General features: G+C 36.1%; 1 protein-coding gene across 1 annotated transcript in view; it reads right to left on the reverse strand.

The window, feature by feature from the left end:
• ASAP1 (ArfGAP with SH3 domain, ankyrin repeat and PH domain 1) overlaps nt 1-17,904 on the reverse strand; it is a gene marked incomplete at its 5' end in the record, with an annotated part of 51,578 nt that overhangs the window by 12,543 nt on the left and 21,131 nt on the right. The window contains 5 exons of the mRNA XM_009704734.1: nt 1,668-1,734; nt 4,620-4,784; nt 13,607-13,835; nt 15,194-15,301; nt 17,751-17,818. Coding sequence (XP_009703036.1) covers nt 1,668-1,734; nt 4,620-4,784; nt 13,607-13,835; nt 15,194-15,301; nt 17,751-17,818 — 637 coding nt within the window. The remainder of the gene's footprint in view (nt 1-1,667; nt 1,735-4,619; nt 4,785-13,606; nt 13,836-15,193; nt 15,302-17,750; nt 17,819-17,904) is intronic.

Genomic DNA, 17,904 nt, shown 5'->3' on the forward strand with positions numbered 1-17,904 from the left:
AACAACATGCTTTACTCTGTCAACCTGTGTTACAGCTGTGTTAGCTACTCGTAGTGGTAAGCAACAATACAAGCAAGACAGTTGCAAGTAATTTAATTACAGCATAAAAATCTGAGATAGTTGCATATTGCCAAAACTTTCCATCTATGTTTTCTGTTGTAGACAACTTTTTTCCAGAATTAACACCAGGCTGGCTTGAATTTGCAAACATGGCACGTGAGGGCAAAACATATTATAAGTTTCAACACAAAATACCAGATTTCTTTCACCAAAACCATACCCGAGTCAACTTTTATAGAAAAGGACTGTGGAAGAAAAGAAGAAAGCTAATTGATTTAAGGCATAAAAATTAAGCAATAAATAATTAAATAAAAATCAGTATCACCTCAAAAGAATTACTCAAAAAACAAGGAAAAAGGAAAACGAGCGAGGAAGTTGCCAAAGTTGCCAGAATATGTTCAACAGAGCAGAGAGTCTTCTGCATCAACAGCCTTGATTCTGGTATTATTTGTCTCTGAAGCTAATGTTTCAAAATGGGTGTGATGAAACAGTTTTAATTTCCCAGCTTTTTTAAAAATAGTCAAAATACATCATGACACAAAACTGAAAGAACAGCCAAGCTCAATCTTGTTTCAATAAATAATTACCTTGGCCTTTATCTAATGCCATCAAGCACTTTTACACTTGTCTTACAACTATCACATATGGCACCAACTCTTTGTGCTGCAGAACATCACCACTTTTTCCCTGAATACCCAGTGCCACCTGGATGGATTCAGCAAACACGGCAAGTCAGCTCTGCTACCAACAACACGTCCACTGCCTGTCCTGACACAGCAGATCACAGACTGAGGAGTGTCCAGAAACTCCATCTACACATCTTCTACTGTGATTTATTTGACGTTACACATCCACCTCCAGTCACAGCCTGATCACGCACACTTGTGGTCATGCAAGGTCTCCGTCATGTTGCCCGAAGCACAGGCTTATTAGAATTACCATGCTTTGAACCTCAGGACCTTGGAATCACAACACAGATAAAGGAGTAACAAACACTAAGTGACAGGAATATATGGCTATCCTTACTACTTCAGCTATTGAAAAAGACACCTGTAATGTACTGACCTGATGAACTATGAGCTAAAAGCAGTTTGTGTTATTACAGACTTCATGTCAGCACATAAGCTCGACAGACTGGAAAACAGCTACGCTGGAAGACTGAGATGAATTCTGTCTCTTATAGAGCTATCTTCAATGTCAGCCTGTACCGAGTGACACTTCTGCAGCTACAGGCATGAGATCTCACACTGAAGCAGATAAAGTGAAATGCCAGGAGATGTGAAAATAAAACTTTTGTCCTGCTGGACTGCAGTCTGAGGCAACATTCCCCAGCTCAGAGAGCACTTCTGTAGGAGCAGTAGATAGATTCTGGTACAAGTCGTTCTGTCCATCCCGCTCAAAGGAAGAATTGTGTACAGACAGCTATGAACAAAGCGTAGGAGGCTCAATGAAGCCAAAGTATTTGTATGGTAGTAAGGCATGCAGAAAACTAATGAAGAAACATAGCTAGGATTTTACTTCATATGAAAGGCAATTTTTTTTCTAATTTACAAATTACTTATGTTTAGATAATTTTTTTATCTTTGCCTTTACATCACAGATTTTACCTTGACTGCTGAGACATCCCCTCAAACTTGTTTGCAGCCTTAGTCGAAGGTGGGCCCAAATCATTACCTGAGGTGAAAAAAGCACAATTGAGAAAAAATTATCATTAGGATAACTGAAATATAATCTGCAAGGGGTGCAACTTAAAGCGAAGTAGACACTCTTCCAACTATCTTCTATACAACATGTCTAATGATCTTAAAGATCATTATTATTAATATTATAACTGAAAAAGCAGCAGGAAAAATAATCCAACTTGACCTTTCATACAACACATTTTAAACCAACTCACTGGTAGCTCACATCTGCTGGCAAAGAAAGATTAAATGACATTGCTGAGTTACTGCTGTAGTGCATTTGTTTTGAGTACAGTGTTTCAATTTTCTCTGAATAGAAGGAGATAACGCAGGCCAGTATCAAATAAATTTATCGCAGCTGTTTGCATTTTGTGTTATGAGGCACGTCTTTTTTAAACCACCATGAATTTCATTTTATTCACAAAACATAAAATTTCTAAGGATTGGTATTTTATCCTACGCAAAGAATAGCCTTTGCGGATCTAATAACTAAATCAGTACATTACCATAACCTGAACGTTAACCATTGGTAAGGAAAAGATCCTGGGTACACTCAATTCTGTTAAAAGGCAGCAAAATCCAAAACCAAGTGCTTCTGACCTCCTTCAGCAGAAGGCTTCTCTTTCATTAACTATCACCATTCCCAAGGTACAATTATACTATTTTATTTTAGTGCCTTTATCATTCCCCCTTCCTTCTTCTATTACAGCATGTCTAAACAATCTTAGAACCAACTTCAACAACCATTAGTAAATTCTGTCACTGAAATAGATGTAAAGTGACATTTAATGATTCAAGAACACAAAATACTTCCCATGCAAAATAATGACATATCTGCATAGATACTGTTCTTAGTGCATTGAAGTCCAAATGAAACAGCAGTAAAGGCTCATGCTGAGCCTTGCTAAAAATATGTTTATATTTAAAAGTGAAGAAAAAAAAATAAAGAAAAAAAAGAAAGGTATGACAAACAGCAAACCCTTCACATGTAGATCTTATGGATAAAGCAAGAAAAAATATCTCATGGTTGCTATGGAAATCCAAAATAATCTAAATGACATTTTTAGAACATCTTTGAATAGTAACTTAATTTGCTTAGATGTAAGCTAACGATTGCTCTGCTTGAAACATCAATTAATGCACATATTAGAAAACAAATGCTGAAATTCAACATAACAAGAAATATAACAACACAGAAAAAAGTTTCTGAAAGGGAAAGCTGTGAACATCTGACAATATTTTTAAACCAAAACCACAAAGGCAGATACAAGAAACTCCCTCTTTTATAAACACAAAACTTAATACTTGCTTAAAATCCAAATAGACTTTGAAACAAGTTTTTGTACAGATCTCAGCTCAGAAAAAAGGGGAGAAGAGGCCCCTCTTCACTGAAGTTTAGTCTGCACTGTAGAGCGGAAAAGAGACAGAATAACTAAAGTTCTTCTCTGACCCTGCTTCGAAAAGGTATTCTGTTGCTATAAGGTTCTTCATCTTCAACTCCACACCTGCATCTTTCCCATATCTTCCTTTTCCTCTATCTGTTGTCTAATATTTTCAAAGAAATGTTGGCACTAGCTTAGCATCTGTTCCTAACACGCTTTTCATGCTAATAGTGTTACATTACGTAGTATTCTAGTACATGGTATTTTAGGTGCTGTTTTGGATTTAAATATTTAGGCTTTTTTTACATTTTTAAAGTCCAAGCTCTTCAAAATGTCTTTGCTACCTCTGAAATACTACAGGGCTGTTAGACTCCAGAACACAGGAAACATTTTTTCCATATCCCAGACAGCTGAGAAGTAGAGAACTGAGAAGATTGTCATTATTTGTATTCCTTGAGAAAAAGACTGGTTATCATTGGACTCTGTACTTCATATTAAATCCTAGATTAAAACACATATTCTACACAAGTACTCCATGATTTACTACATTTAACTCAATTTGCTGAAAAAAAAAAGGTGCTTTTAGGCTTGCAATTTTTTTTTTAGGCTAGTAATTTTGTGTTTTTAATAGAACAGAGAGAAGACACTCCTAAGATATAAGCAGTGTATGGATGACTCCCCTATGTATGCATTGGATCCCAGCTCAAAAGTTTACAGATTTAGGGAAATCCTGCCACTGAGACTAAAATTGTAGAAAATTACATGGGCCTGAGATTTATAGCTACCAGAAGTTGACTGCATAGAGCAATGTTTATTGAAAAGAGGAAGAATTTGAGTAGTCTGGAAAACAGTTTCTAAAGAGCTTCTGTCAGAAAAGTACGCTGTTAAAAAAAAAAAGCTGTTTCTGTGTAACTTCTGCAGGTAGAGGGATGCAAACCTGTCAGTATTTGCATATGTACAGACAACATCACAAAACCCACAGATGTATTAAGACAACACATCCCCACCAGCTAGGTGTGAGCACTTTACAGGTGAGATTTGGCATAGAGCCCAAGGAAACAAGCTCTTCCAGCAATCAGGAGAACCATACATGTTCATCGAGGTCTATCTGCCCCAAATCAAGATCCAGCTAGATTAGTGAGCTGGTCAGGACAGTAGCAGGGGGGAGGAAGCAGATGCAGAGCAGATGCAGCAGATGAGGGGGCTGGGGTGAGGGCAGCCTGGGCAGCTAGGGTAGAGAGAGGGAGGCAGCAGAGGAGATGGAATTAGGCCCCAGGGGAGCATGGAATATTTTCCATTTTCTCAAGTGAGACTCAGATACAGAAGCCTGGAAGCCAGAGTGACAGAGGATAGAACTGTGGATTTATCTGAGCTGACATTACATCAAGCTGCAATAATTGGAAAGCAAGCACCAGGTAAAAAGAAACCAAAGATCATAAATCATCCATCATAAAAGGTTTTCCCCTGCCCTTTTGTTTTGCATTTCAAAACTCACCCCAAGGAATTGGGCCCTTATTCTGGGGTCCATGAGGTAGTGGGCTTGGTGGGTCAGAGAGGGTTCTTTTGTGTCCTGGGGGTGGGGGAGGTGGTGGTCTCTTCTTGAAAAGAGGGGAGCTGCCACTAGAGGTTTGAGTGCTTAGAGGGAGGGTTGAAGGTGGGCCTGCAAAATAACAAACAATCTTCTTACAAATACATGTGCATAAACGTCAAAGCAGCACTGAAAAACTCACAGTCAGACCCATAGCGAAGTGCAACAGAAGACTAAAATAAAAAGACAAGCCATGCCAAAACACTGTTCAGGTTAAACGACACATTCACCACATTTTTAACCACCTTAGCTGTGGGAATATAAGCAACTTGACAATAGAATGACATGTGAACTTATGTTTAAAAATACAGGATTTCTAATTTTAGGCATTATTTAAAAAAAATAAAGGATGAAATTACAAAATCTTAAAATTAAGTAATATTTAGCATGTGGGATTAAAATTACTATTAATTTATGCTAGAATGAAATAACTTTCTAGATATTCTATTATGTTGGGATTTTCCCCCCCTCCAGAGCATCCCATATGAATTCTGTTAATAAACTGGAGTGAGGCGGGGAATAGAAATCTATCTATAAATTTTCCTTGCATTTGAAAATAGGGTTGTAAGCTTAGTTAAGTTTTCCTGTAGTTATTTTCCCTTTTTTTCTGTGGCTTAAATATATCAGACTGTGCATTCTTAGAGCAATGCAAATTGTTGTATGCAGTGTGTATAAAATAAACATCAGAAGAGCCCTTTCTGAGGCTAAGATTAGGTATTTAATGGTAGCATTGCTTATGAGAGCTTATGCAGTCACCCCTACCCTTAAACACTTTATTTCATCTTGCGTCAACGTTGGCACAAGTATTATTCAACACAATGCATGTTTTACAGGATATGGGAACACACACAGGTTAAAAGACAAAATAACCCAGAGGGAAGACAAGAGTTTTCCCTAATCAACTTCACCGTTCACCTTCAAAAACATCTTTAATAAGAAGCTCAAGGAAGCAGGCAGTGTAGGGTGCAAACATGCAGTGAGGGGACAACTGCTGAAGTCAGCTGCCATTACCACCAAAGGAAAGTACTTGTAACACTTACCTAAATTAGTTCTACATTAGGTTAGAATAGCTCTAAGGGTTTTGTTGTTGGCCTTTGGGTTTTTTTGTTGTTGGTTTGTTTGTTTGTTTTTTAATCTAACCAACAAATAACACTTCACTGCAGTCATGATCTTGCAGTAAGTTTTGCATGTAAGACAGCTTTGCTATCACAGGCTCTGGGTAAATGCAGAAATCCACACGAAATTTTAAAAGCAAAGTTTATTTATACCTGAAATTTCAAGTCTATTGTCACATATTTTGTAGCACTATAGAACCACCTTGCCTACTTTTGAAAACCTAGTTTATTTGAACAGTATTTGAGACAAAAAAATCTTCATTTTGTTAATCAGCATACACCCTAACCTGCACACAGAACTAGAGCCGCCTCTTTAAAAATATTTATTACCAGTTGTAACAGGTAGCCTGGAAATTACCAAAGTGTGCATTCCTCCCCAAATTGCTATACATCATAACAGTATTAGAATCAATGAAGAATAATCTTTGTTAAAATGCCTTAGGTGAAATGTTAAACATTGAAAAAAGTAACTTCAATTACCCTGTAAGCATGTGTACATTTGCCAGATATTTTCAGCGGGTGACCTCCCTCTTTTTTCTAAACCCCAAAGAAAAGACTAATAAAACTGCCCCTAATGAGTTAATGATTCTATTCTCTTCCAGATTCAAGCCCAGAAGGCCTTTGCTGCTCAGAAGAATCTCTCAACCACAAGCCCAGCAGGTATTTTGGCCTGGCTTTCCATTAGTTGCTTACTTTTGTAAATCAAATTGTATATTTTGCAATTATTTCTCTCAATTTACTCCCAAGTTCACAAAACCATTAACTGACAAGAAGTCAAATGGTAGTGCAAATTAATGATTATTCCCCAATTTGCATCCTTTCTCATTTTAATTTTATCCTTGAGCTTAAAAAAGTGAGCTAATTTAAATGATGCATTGAAATGTTTCTGCCAGCAAAAATAAAAAACTTTTCTAATGTGAAGTTTTGCCTGATGACCCCCTAGACTTCTGCAAGTCATAAATTCTTTAGGTTTTAATAAAATTCTTTAGGCTTAAATAAATATGAATCAAAGGTTGTTCTATAAACTGTAAGTAACTCAGAGTATATCTAGGAGCGGCGAGGGGAAAGGAAAATTCACATCCAGTGTTAACAGTAACATTATTTTTAAAGCGTGTCAAGAAGATACACAGTACATCAGTATAGTATTTTTCTCTTGTCCTGACATCTCGAAAAGAAGTTACATGCTTCCAAAGCGTCTGCCAGTGGGAAGGGCTGACAGCAGAGGTTCTGTCCTACCCCCAGCGATTGCCTCGCTCTCTGTACTGCACCGCGGTCTCACCGCTGTACCCGAACACCACCTCCAGCCCCCTCACAAGTGACAAAGAGTTCAAAGTTGGCTTGAAGGGCAAAAAAAGGTGGAGGAAATGGATTGAAATAGTATTGTGTGCTTATCACAAAAATCAAACTTCAGACACGAAGTAAAATTTGTAGTTTTTGTTGCCAATAAAATGAAGAATCCTTCTCTACAAAAATCAAATTTAGTAGGATTCAAAACTCTTTAAATGTGGTTATATGGATATAGTTTAGATTTCAGACTAGTAGTGTATCTCCAGAAGAGCTGAAGAACATCATCACTTCACAGCTTTCAAAAGTTCACATGGCATACAACAGTTACAGGAAAAAGGTGTAAGGGTATTAAAAACAGTGCATCTTTTCAGACTCCTAGCATTTGTCCCTATATTAATTTCACAAGAGAAATAAATAGGCATTTAGAAGTCATATACTAATGATTAGATGGTTGAAATACAAAATAACTTACTTTCAAATAAATAGAAAATCAAGGAAGCCTTAAAAACATCTTTTCAGAAAGGTATAAAGTCACATCACGCTCTGAATAAAGCAAACGTGGGAAACGTTCTGGAATCTAAATCAGTTTATGCAAACAACTGGTGAAACAATACACAGATCTGATGATGTATAAAGCATCAGTAAAATTGTTATAAAATACTTTCTGTTAAGTATCTATATACAAACTCTCAAAACAATAATTAGGTGATATTTTTAATTATACAAGGCTAGCTAGCTATTTTTAAGCAGTAATCAGAGCAGTTCTTTTTCTAGATCAAAGGAGGCAGCAAGTAAGCCAACAATTTCTTCTCCGTAGTCATCTTAATGAGGATTTCTCACATAGTTGTGAAGTTCACATTTCATGAAGAACATTTTCCTCATACAAGGAAAAAAAATTATCTTGAGTTAGAATTTTTTTGGATTTTGCTTCCATTGGGCTCTTTTGTCTTTAGTTAGATGGGGAGCAGTTGCTTTCAGTACAAGCTGTTGTCATCTTTTATCACTTTTTCATATTACAAGGATCGTGCTTTCATGTGTAAACAGATCAAATAATCTCAAAGTTACTGTACTAAGGTAAATAACTGGAAAAGGTCTGCAATTAACAGTGCACTGCCATCCAGCTTTTGTGCAGTTAGTATAGTATCTATTAATTTGTGTACTTGTGAAACCATGCAAAGCTGTTACCATCCACTCAAGAAATGGTGGGTTTAGAGTGTAAAACCTCACTGTTTTTTTCTTTTTTTACCACTTAATGAGAGATATGGAAGAACCAGTATTCCAGTTAATGGCAGAACAGGTACTGCAAAGGAAAGTAAGTCCATATTAAAAATAGTATTTTCATTAACAAGTGTTATTTTTAAAGTTCTTGAGTGACATTTTTGCACAGATATTACTAAAATCCTTCTTCAGTCTTACTTTGGATCGTATATTTTCAGTACTGAAAATAAGATCATAAATTAAAGAAAAAATTATCACGATCACTCTGAATAAGAAAGCTAAGAATATACACTGATTCAACATTAGAATTTGAAGTACATTCTATAATTAACGCTAACAAAGTTCTGTTTAAAAAAAGAGCCAAAATTTATATTAAAGAAAGTTGTATTTTGGGTTGATGTACAAATATAAAAAACCCATGAAACTAACAGTTGTCAGTTAGCCTTCCCTTCCTATTATGGTACTAAAAAATACAGAGTTTGAGTGGGATAACTAGTATTATTTAACCAAAACGTACAACACATTTATAAGAATATTTTAAAAATTAAGTCTTCAAGTATATGCAAAAGAACTATTGAATCCTGAAAGCATTCAGGAGAAAGAGAAGAAACTGGATGACCTCAAAGGCTGACGTAATGGAAATGAGATTAAATACAACAGTATTACAGATAACGTTAAAATTCTACACTAAGGAAGCATTTATGCTATCAATTAGGTTGAAAATGGTAGCAGAGACTGCGTAATGCCTGATATGCCATCGTATGATGCAATCATGAAAAAACAAGTAAGACAAAAGGATGCTTTGATGTAGTATTTCCAGCAGAAACAGTGAGGTTTTAATGCTGTCCCTACACTCCCAGTCACTTGTGTTTAAGAAAGCTGATTTAAACAGCAAAGGTACAGAGAAGGGCTAGTATGATGAAGGGACGACTTGAATAACAGGAGAATGAAAATACTCCACTATCAGAAAAGGTGAAACATGCTTGGTTTGTTTAGCCTAACAAAACAGAAACGGAGACCTGTATGACTGCTCTCCAATACTGCCTTGATACAGACACCAATGACAGAAGAATCATCAAAGCTAAATGACAACATTGGTACATGAAGAAAGTAATTTAGTGGACTTGAGAAGATTTCTAATCCTGTGAGCAATACAGTCAGACAACTTCTAGAAGTTACTAGTAAATGCAAATAAGCTAATTTGGTTAGAAATTGAGTCTGATCAAGTGAAGTAGCAGATTATATGACATGGTGTCTGCAGTAGCAGTGGACTGGAACCACAAAGCAAGTGCCTTTGGGTTTATGTACCTAACATTAGAGCTGTCAAAGAGAATGTAAAATAGGCAAATTTGTAACTATTGAAGATCCAAACTTAACTTCAGGTCATAAAATTGATCCCTGACTTCTGTGTTCATCCCATATGAGAGAAATAGGCAGAAGCATTAAAAATCAATGAGCTTTCAGCTAAAATTAAGGAAACCTGGCTTAGAGTGCCTAACACTTCTACAAAACTAGTTAGGAACATTGTCCTCACATTGGATTGGCAATTAAGGTTGTGCAAAAGTTTATTTAGCTACTGTGCTGAGTCATGCAACTACTTAAACATAGATTTTTGTTTTGTTTTGTTTTTGAAAGCTTTTTGTAAAACAACTGGCAGAAGACCTGCTAGATGTCTGGAGCCACAACACAGGTGTAAGCTGGAAAGACTAATGCAAAAGATGATTTTCAGAATGCTACAGACTAGACTTGACTGACAACACAAGTTGAACATGAATAGGCTTAGATAAACTATTGGAAAAGGTATACAGTAGTTGGCTTACGCAGCTACTGCACTCATTCTGTACTTTTCGTTCTATTCTATTAGGATTAACTAAATCTGCAGCAGAGATAGCAGAAGGCAAGACGTATCTATAAAAGAGCTGGTTTAGAGTTGAATACACTAACATTCCAGCATTTTTAGGAATATTCTGAAAAATTATCAAACTGGAAAATCTGGATTTACATTGTAATGATGTATGGAGAAACCTAAAAACAATCCCCATACACATATCCTCCAACAATTGTACCTATACAATTTTAATGATTAATCAAACTAATTTTTAGACACCACATCCACTGAAAACCACAGGCAAGAGTGGTGTGCATTACATAAATTGCTTTAAACTTACCTTCTCTCCCTAGCACAAAATTCAGACTTGATGGCTTCCAGTCCACTGTGGCATCTCGGCAAACGCCATGGAACCTTGCCACCAAGGAACTTCACTGGCGAATGAAGTCAGCTTAAAGAGGGCTAAAGGGAGGTGGTTTTGTCTAATTATACAACATGTTTTGGAAAAAAAGTTTTATCTGTATGCCCCAGAGGATAAAACCCATGAAATTTAAAATCCTCTGCCTCTTTCTAAAATATGGATCCCACCAGCTATCCACTCCCTACAGACTGTTTGCATGCTCTAGCAGGGTCCTGTGGTATCTGCCGGGGCATCACAGCAGAGCAGGGACAAAGATCAGATTACTTTTGGGGACAGAAGGTAAGCTTAAATTTAATTACAGATTCAATGCTGTTCTTACTCTTACTATTTAGGGAACTTAGTGCAAAATAAAATACTATGTTTTCATATAATCTTAAATCAAATATGTAGCTAGGAAATGAACTTATCTAACAAAAAAAAGGATTTGTTAAGTAAGTTTGTATGTTAAACTTTGATGTAAGGGATATACACTATTACTACTCATCTCAAAAGAGCACATAAATGCTAAAGGAGTATTTTTTCTCCCACAAAGAAAATTAATTTAGACTGTTTCAAAATTAAGATGTGTCACCAGTGTCTTATGGAAGTGGGGAGTCTCTGCTTCTTTGTCTTTTAAACAATCTGTTTAGGAGCTGAAAGGACGGGAGATAACAAGTTGGCGCACAGTTTGTAATGAATCATAAGTGCATCTGCAGTGATGCGTCTAGAGCGACTTTTCCACACTGATGAATTGTTCTATGCATTTGTCACTTTGTTCCTCTATTCTTTCAAGTCTTAGCAAGTAGTTAATGGAAACTTCTAAAACCAATTAAATACTTGCCAATATTATTGAATAAAAATCAACCAAAAAAACAGCACCACTCACAGACTGTAAAATTTTAGCATGTTTGAAGCAGAGAAGCCTAGTGACTTTAATGTAACCATAATCCCATTCAACCTCCCGCTCAGACTTACACTGTGAATCTGGCATCTTCCACTCTGATGAAGCAGTTAACGTTATATTAGAAGGCAATAGTTCTCTGTATTTTGTGATAAAATCATATTATTTTGTTGTAATATAAATAAGGATTGCTTTTGCGTAATCCTTGACATGAAAACACAGAAGAACTTAACACTTCATTTCTTTCCAAGTAGCTTTGGTGTTGTGTTGATTCACTCATCTAGGAGTTCACAGGAACACCTAGAAAAATGCCTAACATTTCTGAAACTTGAATACATACTTAGAATGAAATATGCACAAAAATATTTCCCTTCCTGAAGAAGACGACAATTTTCTGAATAAGTCCATATAAGAGCTACACTATATAATGATAAAGAAATAACATTTATGATAATCCACTGAAAACTGACACCATACTAAGCAGTGTACAGACAAGACACAAGCTTCTTAACCTTCTTAAGGAAATGGGATTCATGATTAGTTTCCAAGTCTGCAACTTTATGACAAAAAATAGTTATCCTAGGTCAGACTGAAGGAACATCTACGCCAGTATACTGTGTCTGACAATGGACAGTCAGTAGCAGACTCTTAGAGCATGTGAAAAAGATGGGAGAGAGGAAGGAAAAAGTGAGAATCTTGTAATGCCAACAGGAAGGTCAACATAGTAAAGTTAAAAGGAACACAAATTAGTCCCCTGTGAAACTGATATAAAGAAACATGGATTATGCAATCTCATGTGAAAAATGCATACCCTGGCAAAATCACGTTGCCTCTTAATGGAAAACAGACCTGTTTAAAAAGAGAGCCAAGAGATTCATTTGAAAGTTGCCAGTACATGAGAAAGACTGATGGTGGAACAGTAGTTCTTAGGCACAGCATCTGAACCATGTAAAAGCCGACATCTGATGCCAACACACTGTGTTCTGCCCCTTTTACTCTTTCACATTTTAGTGAGAGCTTTTCTTCACTTTTTGGAAAACAAAATTAACTACCAGTTGAGGAAATGAAGTATGAAGTTACAGCAGTGCTAACAAAAGGGAGCATCAGCATAACTGCTGAAGCCCTAAACTATACTGTAGCCTTCATCACAACTAAAGTTTTCTGTAACAAGTCTACTGTAAAGAAGTAATTTGGCTATTTCTAAATTAAATACGTAAAAAAAAAGGGGGAAAAGATGAAGGGCACAAATTATAGTAAAGTAACAGGTTTAATTCCATAAAGACATCCTCTAAACTTGAATTTTACAGCTATCTAGGTTAAAGAATGACCATCCACTACAGCTGCAAGAGTAAGTATCATATGGAAATAAGTTCCCTTCCCTTTCAAGCATTACCAAGAGTGCCACTACTATTACTAAGAAGAAACAGCATCTCATTTGTTTCAACTAAACGTAGATTGCAAAACTGACTGAACTGTAGCACAAGCCTTCCTTATGGATAATTCTACAAGAGCAAAGTGGTTGTTTTACTCAGGGAAGAATGGGTGATGTTTAGTTTAGATCTTCAGTGCACAAGTCTATCTGGCAGCAGGCTTGGTATTTTCTCTGCTGTTCTTTACACCCCTGTAGCACTCACCAAAATGGAAGAGGAGAGTGTTGATGCACTGAGAGGGAAGGAACTTTAATACCAACCTGCTTAGCATTTCCCAGGTCATTCTGGTATTTTTCTTTTTCCACACTGTCTGACTGCAAGGAGAGGAAGTCTTCTTGCACCTCCTCTCCTACAAAGCTTTGTTTCTTTGAGCGTTCTGCCAGATGTGACACAGCACATCATCATATAGCACTATGCACCAGCCACCTTTTCTAACACACTTGTATTTTTGTGACTGTAAATGGTTAAAAATGCTTCTTCAAAATACAAACAGAAATGAACCAACTTTTATTTAGCAACTTTATTTTTCACTCATTCATGTACACTGTTATGAATGAGTCCCTTACAAAATGCCCCCTCCGTTTTGTTTTTTTTTTTCTAAGTTTTGAACATGCAGTGTACCATATTACGACATCAATGTAATAAGAAAAACACACTACATCTTGAAACATTTGAAAAATTAATGCTTGCAGGCATAGTTTGAAGACAGACTTACCCTTGCCAGCATTTCTAGGAGGAAGAGGAGGAGCGTCTGCAGTTGGAGAGGTGGGTGAATCTGTGCTTGTAGAAGCAAAGATCTGATTGGTAAAAGCTCCATAGGAGAGTCTTTGCTTGTCTCTAGGAGTGCTAAATGCAGGATGAGTCATTTTGTCTTGGGGAGAAATGCTCGAAGAGTGACAAAAACTTTGGGGTCTTGGAGATCTTTCTTTTTTTATAGGACTAGGCTGAAAACAGAAAAACAATATATTATACAGTTGTCTAAATACTAAATATAGTTAATGTGTTTGGGAAAGAATATAACAGAACATATTCTAGTGAACATGAGCATAATTTCTTTCTTTAGTGGACAAATAAGTCCACATTCCTCCCTTTCTCAGCGATCTGACCTGAAAGATCCTCTCCTCTAACTGAAAAATAAAAGACTGTAGCATCAACAAATCATCATGTACACAAAGTTAGATTTATTCTTAAAGCAGCAGATATACAATAATAATATACTAAGTCATATACTAATAAAAGCCTAGTAAAGTTTTTAGAATATGAGAGTCATTTTCAGTTCAAATAGCTCTTTACTCAGACCAGACAGTTATCCTCAAATATCAAGTATATTACCCCCTCGATGTATAAGAAAAATAAATAACCACTTCTGACACATTAGATTTATTTGTTGACTGAACTAGCAATATATTCAATGGTACAGCTCTTTTAAACGTATATCATTGCTCTTTGAAGAAGTTTTACACAGCAATTTTTGACTGCTGTGTATTAATAGCTGCATAAGGAGCATGATCTGCTTCACTGCAGCCCTGGTTCAGGCAGGCTATTATCTCCCATACAGCATTAGTCATCCTTCTGACGCTCGTTGCACAGATAATTGTTTTGTTCTCTACTGTCCTTGAGGACATGTAAATTATTGTAGCTTCTGAATTTTTCAGTCCCAAGTGTCACAGAAAATGAAAAGTTGACCACATTTCTTTCTACAGCACCCATATAAAATAGGAGAAGTGTATTTGCATTTATTACAGAAACAGAGCACTGAGTAATTAACTGACTTGCTAAAGTAGGACACTGAGGCTAAGTTTTCACATGTTCTAGGATTGCAATTATCCTATGCCCTCAAGTTTTGTCTTTCCCTTACTTCTTTTTTTAATCAGGAATAAAGTGCACAGCACAGTTTTTGAAAAATAAGGGTTATTTATTTGACAACCAGGTTTTTAATTAATTTATGGAAAAAGTAAGTATGGAAGCTTTGGATTTCCTCCAGCTAAAAATTAACAACCCAGAATTCAGAAGGGGATAATATGACAACAAAGTAATCTACATTTACTGATTTATATTATACTGTATGCCTTGTCAAAGCAAAACTTCTGAAACTCACGTCCATAATAATGAGGTTTCAAAGTGTATTCAAAAAGCATTTTGGCAGTCTTTAATACAGGCCTCAAAACTAGCTTGTTCCCCCCTCCCCCCAAAATCTGTAAGAAAAAAAAAAGTTTGAAGTGGCTTTCTAATTTCCATTCATTTCCACAGAACAGGAATTTTGACAGTTTTTGTGTTAAGCTGTATCGTAATTCATGCTTACCTTATCATCTAAGTCATCATCACTTTCATCAATTTCTTCCTGCCGAAGATTCCATTCGTACTCTACATGGACGTGTGGGTTTAGCTTTCCTGCCTTGGCTTGAGAAAGCTGAAAGAAATAACAATCCTTGTTAAAATACTTGCTATTCCTTTGGTGTCAATGAAGTGAGTTTTGTAACAGCAAGCGATAAACTGAAATATCTGGAGGTTTAAAACTCTTCCAGACGTTAAAAAGAAACATTTTCAGGGCAATCGCACAAACAGCCTTCATTTATTTGAGGTATAGAAAAAACATTTAAAAGGCGAAAGGGGAAGATTTTCTTAAAATGGAAGAAGTTGCCATGTCTGACAAGCATTTGAAAAGATGACGTGAAGAGAAGGTATATACACAAAAGCAGAATGCATCTGGAGCCCTCGTTTCCAAGAAGTAAAGGCAAAATCTGTTTATAAATTCTGGTACATACAACTATTACCCCTTCAAAATCACAATCCTTGTGTTGGAATCAAGATAAAAGTTATTTATCCTTTATTTAAATATTTCACTCCCTATCACTGGATGAGGCCAATGTGTCTTAAGCACAAAATTCGTCTACTTTGCCAGCCCAAATAATGTATTCACATTCTTTAAAAATCTACTACTGTAACATTCAGCAAAAAAAAGAAAATTGCAGTTCATGGTTATTCTGAAGAGATAAATTTTCCTTTTCAATGCTTAGATTTCCCATCATTATTTATTGCTTCACGTCCTTTGAAACGTAGTCTACTTGGTACTAGTTGATTCAGGAGAGCCTTTAATCATCTTCCTGAAATAAAATTTGGAAGAAAGCAAGCATTTTCAATCTGTTATGTAAGTTTTAGTGAACTCACCTGAGTTGAAATTGAATTTAATTACACAGTCCAGCTATGCAACAGAAATTAGTTTAGTACATCTACCATATTGCAAACATCTAGATATTTATTTTGTACTTTTTTTATTGCCCATGGTAAACAATATGCTCAGTCATACTTTTTTTTTTTTTACTCTTAATCTTATCTCATTGCCACTTTTGAGAAAAATGCAGATATAATTTTCCTCTTGAAAATGGAAAAAAGAGAACAGGCATAAAAGGTGTATTATAGTTAACAGAAATAATCAGTGAAGCATTCGTGGAATTTCGATTACAATAATTGAAATGATTAACTGCTAGACAAGCTCACTGATAACATCCACTTGTTTTTGTTTGTTCTACAACACAATCAGTTGATCCACATTCATGGCCAATGTTACTTTATTAAATACATACTGCAAAGAAAAAAGCAATCCATACCAATTGTGTGTTGTACAGCTGATCTGTTTTTCAGCTGACAGAATACTGGAAACAGTACTTATGTGCACAGCAGACATAAGAGTGATTGAGAAGTTAGTGAGAGTACCACCTTATCAACCATAGCAACATGTTGACTTGCATCCCCAGAGACATGAAAAATTATTACAATTTGTGAAGGACAAGCTCTCTTGATTATGAAATAATTAACATATGATAAGAACTTTCAATTATTAAAGGAAAGGTATTAAAATTACCAGCTGCAGAGCAAAAGTAGATACCCTCCTTGGATCATCAAAATGAGCAAAAAGGTTCTGAGAAATAGAATTAAGCAGCAAGTGACAACTGTTTTGTAAATTCTTCTTGTTTTGCCTTGAATGTGAAACTGCCACGCTACTTAGGACTTTTTAATCCCTTGATAGTACTTAAATTCACTTGCCTACTAAATGCATACTGGTGAGAGGCACCTTAGAGGCCTAAGAAGAAACAAACTTGTTGGTCTGGTGTGGAATCCTTATTGCTGGCTAACTGCTTCAGAAGAGTAGTACCTGGGAAAATCCTTTAACTCTAACACCTTTATTTCCTGAACGCCAACAATTTTCTTGAGTGGCATCTGTTAACATCCCTCATACATTCTCAAAATTCCAGAAAGTTTTTGCCTTGATCGTGTTCAGTAGAGGGACAAAGTTGCACAGAAGCTGGTGTTCTACATTTTTTGATACCCTAACTTCCAGACATTACACTTTTGCTTCTTTCTCCTTTGAGTAGGTTTAATTTCAAGTTGTTTCAATTCTCCTTGTAAGAAGACTTTCACCACCTCTGAGTTATCTGTCCTGTTAAATAATCTGGAAAAAGCCAAACAAACATCCAGACTCAAAAGGTCTTGACAGATTTAATATTTCAGGAGTTGTTTTGTACTCCTGATAGAAATGTATCCAAGGAGGTGATGAAGCTCAAATGTCCTAGAATGATGCATTGATTGGTATGCAAATACCTGACCCTCCAGTATTGAAGGTTTTCAAATATGCTTGTTAAAATCCTAAGTACTTTCAATAGAAGTAAGATCTTTTACTTAAACTGTTACAAAGAAAATTACTGTTTTGTTTTGAAGTTAGAAAATATTCATCTATGGTAGGGCCTTCAGACCAGCATAGAGCCAGCTGGCAGCAATACCAAGTTTGAGATACAGTGGTAATGATATCTTAAGCAGATCACATCTTTAAAGAAGTAAACATCCCCCACCCTGCCTCTTACCAGTTCCTCACACTGGACAGCTTTCACTCTTTTTGCTGTGTCCAGAGGCGTCTCTCCAGCTTGGTTTACTACAAAATTAACAATAAAAAAAGAGGCGATTCTTTGAGATGTCTAAAGAATCAATTCACTGAGTTTCAGTATTTTTAGCAGAGTA

The sequence above is a fragment of the Cariama cristata genome, unplaced genomic scaffold (assembly GCF_000690535.1).
Source record: "Cariama cristata isolate BGI_N322 unplaced genomic scaffold, ASM69053v1 scaffold7207, whole genome shotgun sequence".
Taxonomy (NCBI): domain Eukaryota; kingdom Metazoa; phylum Chordata; class Aves; order Cariamiformes; family Cariamidae; genus Cariama; species Cariama cristata.